The sequence below is a fragment of the Ovis aries genome, chromosome 13, assembly GCF_016772045.2.
Source record: "Ovis aries strain OAR_USU_Benz2616 breed Rambouillet chromosome 13, ARS-UI_Ramb_v3.0, whole genome shotgun sequence".
Classification (NCBI taxonomy): domain Eukaryota; kingdom Metazoa; phylum Chordata; class Mammalia; order Artiodactyla; family Bovidae; genus Ovis; species Ovis aries.
Genome location: NC_056066.1, coordinates 18,234,546 through 18,246,703, shown reverse-complemented (window position 1 = coordinate 18,246,703; position 12,158 = coordinate 18,234,546). Strand labels below are relative to the sequence as shown.

At 35.3% G+C, this 12,158-nt stretch overlaps 1 protein-coding gene across 28 annotated transcripts in view; it reads right to left on the bottom strand.

The window, feature by feature from the left end:
* Positions 1-12,158, bottom strand: part of PARD3 (par-3 family cell polarity regulator) — a 569,666-nt gene that overhangs the window by 144,341 nt on the left and 413,167 nt on the right. For 18 of the 28 annotated variants that reach the window (XM_027976558.2, XM_027976560.2, XM_027976561.2 and 15 more), the window contains one exon: positions 9,551-9,661. The exons of the other annotated variants lie outside the window; for them this stretch is intronic. In XM_027976558.2, the coding sequence (XP_027832359.2) occupies positions 9,551-9,661 (111 nt within the window). The remainder of the gene's footprint in view (positions 1-9,550; positions 9,662-12,158) is intronic. 28 annotated transcript variants of the gene reach the window in all.

Below are 12,158 nucleotides of genomic sequence, written 5' to 3'. Positions count from 1 at the left end.
AAAAGTCATTTTTTAAAAAGTTCTACACACATACACTGTATTTGCATACATTTATGTATGTATATACATGTACGATCTTCTCATTATAGCGATACCATACACATTCAACATACTCTGAAGCTTAAGTATGAATCCACACTATTATTGTTTATTAGTGGCAAAAGATCTGTTTAATGATACTGACTTTTATTTTTTGTGATGTATACAGAGCTCGCAAAATCCTGAGACTAAGGACAGGAAGGCATGCATTCAACCAAATTCTGAAGTCAACCTATTGATATTGTGCTAAGTTGGTCTTAGTTAGCTGAAGATAATTCAACAACCCTTGATAGAATTTTGATAATTTTTAATGGGAAAAAATATTTCTATTACATACTTATAAATGTAAATGTTTACTTAAAAGTGAAATCTTATTTATAAAAGCAATACTTTGGGCTGTGTTTAATATTTTATTGCAAAGTTATTTACTTTTTTATATTCAAAGTAGACTACTGCTAGAATAAATGATACATAAATGTATTTAAAAGAAAACAGAAAAAAAAAAGAATACAGAAAAGATACAAAATCAGATGAACATAGTCCATTAATAAAAGAGAAAACTACAGGTCAGTATTTCTCATGAATATAGAAACAAAATTCCTTACCAAAATATTAGCAAATAGAATTTGGTAATATGTAAAAGGAATTATACACCATGACAAAGTGATGTTTATTGCCTGAATGCAAGGCTGGTTCAATATTTTTAAAATCAAACAATGTAATACATCATATTAATAGATAAAGAAGAAAAGTTACAAGATTATATCAACTGATGCAGAAAATGCATCTGACAAAAGTCAGTAGTCATCATGAGAGAATTCCTCAAAAAAAACTATATAGAGCAAAACTTGACTTCCTAAACTTGATAAAAAGCATCTATAAAGAACCCATTGATAACATAATGGAGAAAGACTGAATGCTTTCCCTTAAGATCAGGAAAAAGGTAAGGATATCTGCTCCCACCACCGTAACTCAACACAGTGAAATTCTAGACAATGAAATCAGCTTAGGAAAGGAAATAACTGGCATACAGATTGGAAAGGAAGAAATAAAACCATTCTTATTTGTAGACAGCATGGAGGTCTTTGTAGAAAATTGCAAGGAATCTACAAAAAACCTCCTATAACTCAAAAGAAAGTTCAGTAAGGTAACAGAATAGTAATACAATATTAATAAGTAAAAATCCATTGTATTTCTATAGGTTGGCAGTGAACACAGACGCCAAAATTAAACTAAAATGTCATTTACATCCACTAAAAGAATGAAATACACTGATTAAAAAGGTTTGTTTATAGACATGAATAAAATACATAGGTGTAAACCTAACAAAACATATACAGGACTTATATGCTGAAAATTATACAATGATGATGAAAGAAATCAAGGAAGATCTAAAAACTGGAGAGACATATAATTTTCATGAATGAAAGACTCAACATAGTAAAGTCAGTTCTCCCCAAGTTGATAAACAGCTTAATGTAATTCCTATAAAACTCCAGCATGACTTTAGTAGATACAAACAAGATTATTTTTAAATTTATATGAAAAGGCAAAGGATAGAATAGCTAAACATTTGGGATAAGAACAAAAAAAGTGGGAGGAATCACACTTGATGGTGTGGTTTTTATGGAGGGAGAGACACTTAGATCAGTTGAACAGGATAGAAAACTCAGAAAGAGCTTACAAGTATGGCCAATTGATTTCTCATAATTATACGAAAACAATTCAATGAAATAAGTCTTTTCAACAAATAGTGCTGGAGCAATTAGACATCCATAGGCAAAAATGAAAACAAAACCAAACAGAGCAAAACCCACTTTGAATTTAAACCTCATCCCTGATACAAAAATTAACTAAAAATGGATCACAAATTTAAATGTAAAACTACAGTTTACCTGTGGCCACCGACAGTGGGATAGAACTCAAAGAATTGACAAATCTGGTTAATTACCCTGAACAAATGTGTATTTTAATGTTCATCCTAGAAATAGATGCTAACAAAGCTTGCTGCATCAATAGCACTAAAAGCAGAGCTTTAGAACGAGGAATGCACTGTGGTTTTGGTGCACTTTAGTGACAATTTAGCCAATAAAACTCACACAATGATTTTATTTTATACTTTTACATTTGAATGTCGTATTTATTGTAAGTGAGAAAAGAGACCACAACACAACCAGAAGTTATATATTCATGTCATATATTTTCATGTTTATTTTTCTCATTTCAGAAAAAAAAAAAAACTTGGGGTTCAGGAAAAAAAATGGTTTTAAGGAAAATCACATAGTTTAAGGAAACTTTTCAAAAAGAGGGTGTCTGGCAGTGTAGCCCTTAACAGCTCCAGATGGTCAATGCTATAAAAGGACACCCCCTCTGCTGTTTTACGGTGACCCTGGGGTCACAAATTATCCCTAAGATGTAAAAGTCATCCGTTTTTCTGAACAGTCAGGTTGTTGTTTAGCAGTATCCATCTAATTTATCTCAGGCCAAATCTCAGCAATGACAAAAGTAACTGATTAGCACAAAACTTAGCCAAAGAAATAAATGTCTATTGATGTAAGCAGCCCAGAAAGTCATTTTGAGCCATAAACAAGAGAACCATTCTGAGGTTTAAATGATGGCAGACAGCTGTTCTGACACGGATGGGCAACACATTCAGGCACTATTTCCCAATTCTTGGAATGTTAAGAAAAAAATGTGAAAACAGCTACTAAAACTTTTTATTAAGACCTTTAAAAATGTTAATAAAGAATTTATCATTTCAATTTGGTATATTCAAACATAAATATTCACACCTTTCTTTTTTGTTAGGAAAAAAAAAAAAGTATTTTCCATTATGATAATGAAATTGCCTTGAACCTGCATAGAAAATAATACACAAAATAATGTAATAGACTAAATAAAGTAATAAGGTTAATTTATTTCCTGCTGTCACGAAATTCATGCTAACAGTCTCTCTTCGGCTTGACATCAATTAATGATTTTCATCCCAGACTCTTGTCACAGTGTTCACCACCCTTTTCTCTAATTAAAATGGATGATGCATGATGAAGATAAAACACACAAGACTTCTGTTCTTGTAACATTTCTATTCATTAGAATTTTTGCTTTTACAATAAATGGCTTTTAACACTAATTGCTGTAGAGTAAAATGAAAATAACTTTTTTATGACGATGAAGTATAGTCCTTACATATCCAGAAAAGACACAAAGCTTAATAAGCACTACTATTAAGGAACCAACTTCTCAAGACAGAAAAATCAATGGTTCCTTAAATTACTCTACTGTATTCAAAATACTTCTACCTCCAACATTATGAAGGCTCAATACATGGAATGTTCTCAATAATACGTTTTTTACAACTCCAAGAAGCAGAAATTGACCTTTAATGTTTTTAATTAAAAAAAAAAACCCCACACACCACTTTTAACATCTACAAAAGACAGGATGTACTAATATTACTTTAACATACAAATTAAAATACATTTCAGATTGCTACATATTAGATAAGTGTAAACTATCTTCAAAACAATGTTCAAGAGCTTGAAATCAACTCTTTTGGGTAACATTTTGTCCCCCAACTTATTGTACTACCATATGGAAGCCTGATTCTGGGAACAAAGTTCCTGGATCTTTTCCCAACAACATTTCCTCTCTAAAAACCGGTATTAGAGAAATTCATCAAATAAAATCCTACTTTCATGGCAGAATGAAATGTAAGCAACAAGGCAACTGGAAAAAACAGTTTGACCAAAGAGAGGTTTGTGGTCAACTGACTGAATGCTGACTTGCCCCTCAAAACAGCTGAGCAAATGGCAGACACCAAAAATCTTCAATTTTCACCTTACCCTGCTGGGCAAATCAAACAACTGCCATCTACCTAGATGTATGCTGCCAATGGAGTATCTATGCTGAATTCCCCAAAGAAGGAAGATATCCCACTAAATATGAAGTTATCATTTTAAGTAGGATTTTAATATGTTTATAGTACTGGGGCAAAAGTTGACTGGAAAAGCCTTCCATGTTCTGAATGGATTCTTAGAAAAAATTTTTGAATAGGAACAATTGTTTTAAAGATGCATTTCCAATTCAAGGGAAGAAGGCAGCTGTTAAAAACCACAGTGGTTATAGTAGGTTAGGGATGGTGGAGTCAAAACTTCATCCCTCAAGGCTACAATGAGGAAACAGCAGATTTATAATATAAAATAATTAAAAGTTGAAAAAAAGATCAAAGAAAAGCATTCACAGAGACAATAGTATCCACTAACACAACCACAATTTTTCCAGAATCTACGCAGTTACAAGAATGTATACCCATCAGCAGCCCTTTGTCTAGGCGTGGGGATAGAATTACTCACTTTGCTAAATGCTGAGTTCTTGAGAACTAGATCTAGACTCCAGTTATCATCTCTGTACAGTGTTCCTTATTAACTCCAGCCCCACCAACCTCTCTCCTCCCCAAAGCTCTGTGGTCATCAACTTTCACAATTGATTATAATGTCTTATGTTGATTTTTTAATGTTGTGAGGTTTAAATCTTTTCTCCATCTTAACAAAGGTAAGAAATTCTTGACGGAGGAAGAATTATAATAAGAATAAAAATTTTATACCATCATTTTATTTATTTAATATATTGTGAACAAGAAAAATTTCTCTTTTACGCTAATAAACCACTAGAATGATATTTGACTAACCAACACACACACACACACACACACACACACACACTCACTACTCTCTCTCACAGATACTTGCTCATTCACTGACATTACGTTCCGGCTTTCACAAATGTCAAATCAACTACAATTATTTCCAACTCAAAGAGATGCTATAATGCCAAATCTAAGAAAGCTCTAATCAAAAATAAAACGGACTTTCCTACTCCAGTTACAGACTGTCAATAAAATCTGTTTCAATTTGCCCAAGTATTGGTCTATTCTGGACTTCCATGAAGTTAATAGATTCTTTAAAAATCTGTTCACCTGCACAATAAGTTCTTAAAATATGTCTGATGAGCTAACCTCATTGATTAGAACTGACTTTTCTGAAGGATTTAAGGGGCCAGAGAAAAAATGAAGAACACTTCTAAATTATAGAAAAATATATTGTTCCATTAAAAGGATAAGCTTTAAAAGTTGAGTTGTATTTGAATGACAATATGTGACCTGCATGCAAAAATGATCCAGAATATCTGGGTTCTGATGTCGGAATTCAGGGAATCTGAATCCTAAGTTTCAAGCCAAAAAGAAGTGAAAATTGTTAATTCTTTTAGATGCACAGGGAATGCTCCTATTGTTGCTATATAGTTCATTCCTTTGGTAACTTCACTAATTCTTATTCGTGCCCTTTAAAGAAACCTTACTGCTATATTCTGATACATATTTTTAAAATGATAATCCTGCAAAGACTAACAAATAAACATATGCCGTCTCTGAAAAGGATCTTATCAACTAACAAAGACCACAAAAAAGTTCCTATCAAAATTTCAAGAACTTACTCAAAGCTGATATTGGAAACAGTTGGTAAAACTGAAAAGAGAAATGCCAGTGATTGGAAACTGGAGGCAACAAGGCCAGAAATTTTTATTTCTTGAATGTTGTATCTATATGAGATGATGAATGTTCACTAAACTTATTGTGGTCATCATAAAAAAAAAAAAAATTCAATTCTGATTTCTATAGCCAGTTAGATAAATGAGCTGGACATGGCTAAACTAGGAGCCAATGGTCTTTACTTGTCATCAGTATTTCCCAAATGACTCTTAATTCTGAGAGATACTAGTACTTTGTGGGAAAAAATAGTGAAGAAGGATGTATATCTATGAGTGAATAAGTTAGGAAGTGATGATTCTCTAGGCTGTGGGCTTCCCAGGTGGCGCTAGTGGTAAAGAACCTGCCTGCTGATGCTCAAGAGGTGTGAGACATGGATTGCAACTCCTGGGTCAGGAAGACTCCCTGGAGGAGGGCATGGCAACTCACTCCAGTATTGCCTGGAGAATCCCATGGATTCTCCAGAGGAGCCTGGCGGGCTACAGTCCACAGTGTCAAACAGACTCGGACATGACTGAAGCAACTTAGCATGAGCATGCCCACACACATTTTAGTGACTCACAATGTACATGAACAGAATTAGGCTGTTGAGAAATAATGGAGTAGAGAAATATGCATAAGCTGCTTTTAACCAAGTGTTTCTCAAATATATTTGCATGTGGAGCCCTTTTTCTGCTGATGAATGCTGTTTGGGAAACCCCAAACCACAATATTTATATACCATTAAAATATAAATGAAGCTATCAACAGAGCAAGAATACAGTAGAAAGCCAAAGACTACTTCTGCCACTGAGTTAACAGAAAAATCCATTGATGTGCTTTATACTTGAAGCTCAGTGGGCCCAGGGTTACCGAGATCATGTAATTGAACCTGTGTTATGTGGGAATCAGAGTCCCATCCTTTTGTGAGGTGGAATGAGCTAATGTGCGTGCGTGCATGCTCAGTTGCTCAGTCATGTCCGACTCTGTGACCACATGGACTGTAGCCCACCAGGCTCCTCTGTCCATGGGGTTCTCCAGGCCAGAATACTGGAGTGGGTGGCCATGCCCTTCTCCAGGGAATCTTCCTGATCCAGGGATTGAACCTGCGTCTCTTGCATCTCCTGCATTGCAGTTACTGGGGGAAGTCCCTAAATGTACTTAGTCACTCAGTCGTGTCTGACCTTTTGCAACCCCATGGACTGCAGCCTGCCAGACACCTCTGTCCATGTGGATTCTCCAGACTAGAATACTGAAGTGAGTTGCCATGCCCTCCTCCAGGGGATCTTCCCAACCCAGGAATTGAACTGGGGTCTCCTGCATTGCAGGCAGATTCTTTACCAGCTGAGCTACCAGGGAAGCCCAAATGAGCTAATAGGGGTTACCAAATGTGGTCAACAGCATCACTGAACAGGTAGGGTACCAGGCTCAGCACTCAAAACTGGAAATCAAAATAGCACATCTCAGGATCAGCAAACTTCACCCTTGCTGTTTTACTTCTGAAGAGAAGACCTCAGGCAAAGAGGCTTTGGTTCTGACAGGGGAGAGCTGGTGAAGCCCAAAGACAAGACTCACACCAGGATCCTTCTCCTCTTTTCTCCAAGTAGACAGCATGTATCCAAGACCCCAGCTCCCAGTGACAGCAGCGAGTGGAAAGAAAGGCAGAGAAGTGAGCAAGAATGAAGGCAAATTCCATCTCAGACCCCTGCTCTGAAGAATCTAACTTATTTTCACTATCTAAATAGATACTAACATGGTAGGAAAAATCATTTTCAATTATATCTCTTGTTCTTTTAATTTTTCAATATTCTATCAAATCATATTCGGGCTTCATGGATTGATACAGAAAAAATATTTTGGTATGTGGACCTGACATAACTAATAACTAAGGAATATCAGGTTTTCTATTTTTAGATAGAATCAGGCAAAATTATTTTTGGAACTCAAATAGCTACAGTAGTAAATAATATTACAGGAGATGTTTCACTGCCCATCAGCAGTGAAGGAAAGCTGTCATGAAATAAGCTGTGGCTTATTTCGTTTTCTCTATTACCTCCAGTCAGGTTCTTCCCAAAGAAGCTGCAGTTTTCATTCTTAAAAGGAGCAATGCCAATGCCAACAGACAGAATAGGAAAGAGGTTTTACAAAAGCAGAATTGCTTTATCAAAATAACAACACTAAACAAGTACCACTTATGCAATTCAATGAGTCTCATACATTTCCCTGCTCAGTTACAGGATCCATGAGTTTAAATAAAACATACTTGTAAAAACTGTTATTGAAACACGCAGTCAAACAGTTTTCTTAAATTATGAGGCTAATTGATTTTTTTAAATGGACCATTCACTTGTTCCCTGACCCTAAAAGATTCTTTATTCTAGGCCTCTTGTACGTTGTAAATTCATTAGGACCAACCTAGTTCCCAGAAGTATTGCATCATTAGAGGTACAGAGATGCAGATTAAAAGCAAAGTGGAGAGGTGAACTGTGCCTTAGGCAAATTAATAATACAAGTGAAGCCATTATGTAAAACCATTGTTTGGATGTAAAAATTTGACTATACATTATAAAGGATTTTGGAAACATTGAAACAGAGCAGTTCATCTTAAACTGCAAAAAAGGGAATATTTAGAATATGAAAAATGGTGCAGGATTAATGACATTCTTCCCCTAAGCTGGCATCAAGATAGGGAGAAGTATAATGTTTCTTCCTACCCATTAAATTATTCTCTAACTAAATCACATATTTGCCTGTGGATAAATCTGTGTTCATACATTTACCTGGTATATACTCTTCCTTAAGGGGATAAGAAAGTCTTTAAGGTAGATGTTAATACTACTGAACACTTAAATGCCATACTCAAACACTGAGAAGACTATGTGTCCTGTTCTAAAAATAGTGAGTTTATTAAGTTTGGGGATGTCTAAATTGGTGAGGATTAGAGAGTCAGAAAAGCAAGAAAGGTGCCATGACTTTTTTTTTTTAATTGGAGAACTGGAAGAATAGACTCAATTTTGTAAAATAGATAAAAAGTACATATTTTCCCCCACTTAAATATTTTATAAACTGCAAAGCTACAAATAGAGAATCACACCTTTCCAGAAAAACACAAAAGCATAACCCTCAGGGGTATAAGAAAGATGAATGAAAAATACCCAAACATGAATCGCTTCTGACAGAAAAGCCTGTCTTTTCTTTCTGTCTTTGTTAAGAATAAGATCAAAGGTGCCACAACTCTAGAATTATAGTAAGAATAGCCGACTTAGCTTTAGAGATGCTGGGTTACAACCCTAGCTATGGATGATATTTAGCTTTATAACCTTGATCAAAGTAACTTTTCATCCATTTCATTGGTCTGTGGGTCCCCACCATGAAATGATTCAACAGTCGATAACAATCTTTCAGGAAGAGATGGAGAAACATTTAAGGAAAAAATGTCATACAAAATATGATAGCAAAACAGGAGGAAGAAAAAGATGTCTGACTTCATAGGAAAATAATATAGTAAAAAATCAATAGCCTCTTCAATTCTTATTAAAAATCAAAATATTTTAAATGATATATAAAAACTCAGTTTTATTTCCATATGAACATTTCTTTAAAATTACTATAATATACTATATACGCATAGGTGAATGAGACAGAATATTACATATTTTTGCCATTTTCAGTGATCATTAATGCTGATTTATTTTCTCTTAATACCCATGCTCATATGGCCTACCATCTTCTGCGCAAAGATCTTAACCAAAACCAATAAAATTCATTTCAATGCCACAAAGTAAAATAAGGTTTTTTCCTTTTAATTGTTTTTATGTTGTATTCACCCAACCATCAGTCTTTGGACTGACACAGAAAGATAAAATAGAAATAAATGCATAAAATACAAATTTCATAAATAAATTTCTTTCTATTAAAAAAAGAAAGAGTAGAAAGGAACAGAAGCGCCTCCCTTGAATGAGGTCCACCCAAATAACTGGAATCTACCTTTCCTGCTCCTGCTTCATCCGTACTCTCTCCTCTTCTGACGTAAGGGAGTCCTGTATTTTTATTTTACCCGTTTTCTCAATCTTGTCATCTTTTCGATGTTTGCCAAACCTGTTGATAACAAAAAATTCTAACTTGTCAATGTATACAAAACGCATTGTCATTCTCCTGGGATAAGACCTATGCACTCAACGAAGTGTGAGCATCCTCAAAATGAGGCCCCAATTCCTCCTGCCCAGTATTAATATTTTCAGACAGATTACTTTGATCCGCTTTAATTGCAACTTTCCAGAGAAAAACCATCTTTGGAAATGGCCTCCATAGCTGTTTTTCTTTAGCCAACAGAAAAATAACAAAATCCTTACGGTTCATCCTTATTAAACAGACAATCCACAAATGTATAGAACTGACTATCGGAGGATAAAAATCTGCATCAGAGTGGGTTTCTCTTAGGACTATAGAATGAAAATCCACAAACATCGTTTTAATGATATCTTCACAAACAACTATTCTTTATTTTCACACTCGGGTTTATTGGCAGTATGTGTCATACTTTAAACGCTGACAAACAAGGTCATATTTGCAAGGCTCAAAGCAAAAAAGGATAACTTACACTCTGGCCATACTTTGGGCTTATTAAACTGAAAGCTTTAAGGCAGCTTCAACAAATACTGTTCCTAAGCCTGATGGAATGCTACTGCCGAATGTGGCATCTCTGACTTGGAAATCTGTATCCGATCAAAAACACACATGAGGAACAAACACGTGACTCAGAATCAGTCCACACACATTTCCACAGACGGGCACTGGATTCTAGGCTTCCCAAGAAAACACTGAGATTATTCCCTTCTGTATCCGAAATGCCTCAGAAACCCCAGACTTGGTATCCATTCTTTTTCCTCCTCTGTTCCTTTTTTCTGCTTTTCTCCAGACCAGACCATGTTGCCTGGAAGGCATGAGCTCCATCCCCAGAAATAACATTCGTCTGGAGTGATCTGGTCACCAGATGTTTCAAAAAACAACTCTTTTATAGACAGTTACTCAACTACACATTCACAAGTATATAAAGTATATTGAGAATTCTCAATTGAGCACAAAGTAGGAATTTGGCTTATGGTGATAATCATACTGAAAAAGAGAAGAGTAAAAGGGTAGGATCAAAGCTGATATAAAGAGAGAGAAAAAAAGTGACTTTGCTGGCAGTCCTGTGGTTGGACTTTGACTTCCGATGCAGAGAGCATGGTTTCAATCCCTGGTCAGGGAGCTAAGACCCCACATGCCTTACGGTCAAAACACCAAAGCACAATACAGAAGCAATATTGTAACAAATTCAATAAAGGCTTTTAAAAAACTGGTTCACTTAAAAAAGAAAATCTTTAAAAACAAACAAAAAAAGAGACAGAAATCTCAATTACTAGAATGGTTGGGAGCATACATCTTTTTATATATACATATAAATGTGATTGCAAATATGTGATTGAGTACACAGGAATACCACCTGTGTTCACTAAAGTAACACTATGTTATAAATGAGTAAGGGAAAGCATTTTGAAAAGGTTAAAATAGAAAATAGTTAAAGCATCACCACCGCTATTCCTTTAAAATTAGCTGTATCATTAAATGGCATTGAAAACTGCCTGCGAAATTAACTTTCACAAAGCAAACATATCCCTTAATTTTAATGTTATTTAGAAATTAGAAGATCATTTCCATTGCAAAAAGCACACACACACACAAAAAAAACAAAAAACAAAAAACACCTCCCTAGAAACCTAAGCCCAGAAACTAACAACTTCTTACAAGGGAGAAAATATGTAGCATGCTTTTAAAACTAATAAATACAAAGCTTTAAAAATAAAAAACTTTCTCTTTCCTTTGTTTTTGTCAATATATCAATAATGCATAGGAGGTAAACATAATGAGCACCTTTGCGGTGGTTGTTTAGTCGTTAAGTTGTGTCCAACTTTTGGACTGCACCATGCCGGGCTTCCCTGTCAGTCACTAACTCCCAGAGTTTGCTCAAATGCATGGCCATTGAATTGGTAAAGCCATTCAACCATCTCAGCCTCTGCTGTCCCCTTCTCCTCCTGCCCTCAATCTTTCCCAGCACCAGGGTCTTTTCCAAGGAGTCAGTTCTTTGCATCAGGCGGCCAAAATATTCAAGCTTCAGCTTCAGCATCAGTCCTTCCAATGAATATTCAGGCTTGATTTCCTTTAGGACTGACTGGTTTGATCTCCTTGGTGTCCAAGGGACTCTCAAGAGTCTTCTCCAGCACCACAATTTGAAAGCATTAATTCTGCGGTGCTCAACCTTCCTTTTAGTCCAACTCACATCCATACATGACTACTGGAAAAAAACATAGCTTTGACTGTGCGGATCTTTGTCAGCAAAGTGATGTCTCTGCTTTTTAATATGCTGCTAGGTTTGTCATAGCTTTTCTTCCAAGGAGCAAGAGTCTTTCAATTTCATAATGACTATCTTTATAGAATGAATTAACAAAAAAGCAAACCAAAATAGCTGACACATCCCAGGAGGAGCCATCATCTAAAACATAATGTTCATTCATTTGACAGAAATTTATTGAGCATCTACAAGGGGTTCAGGGAA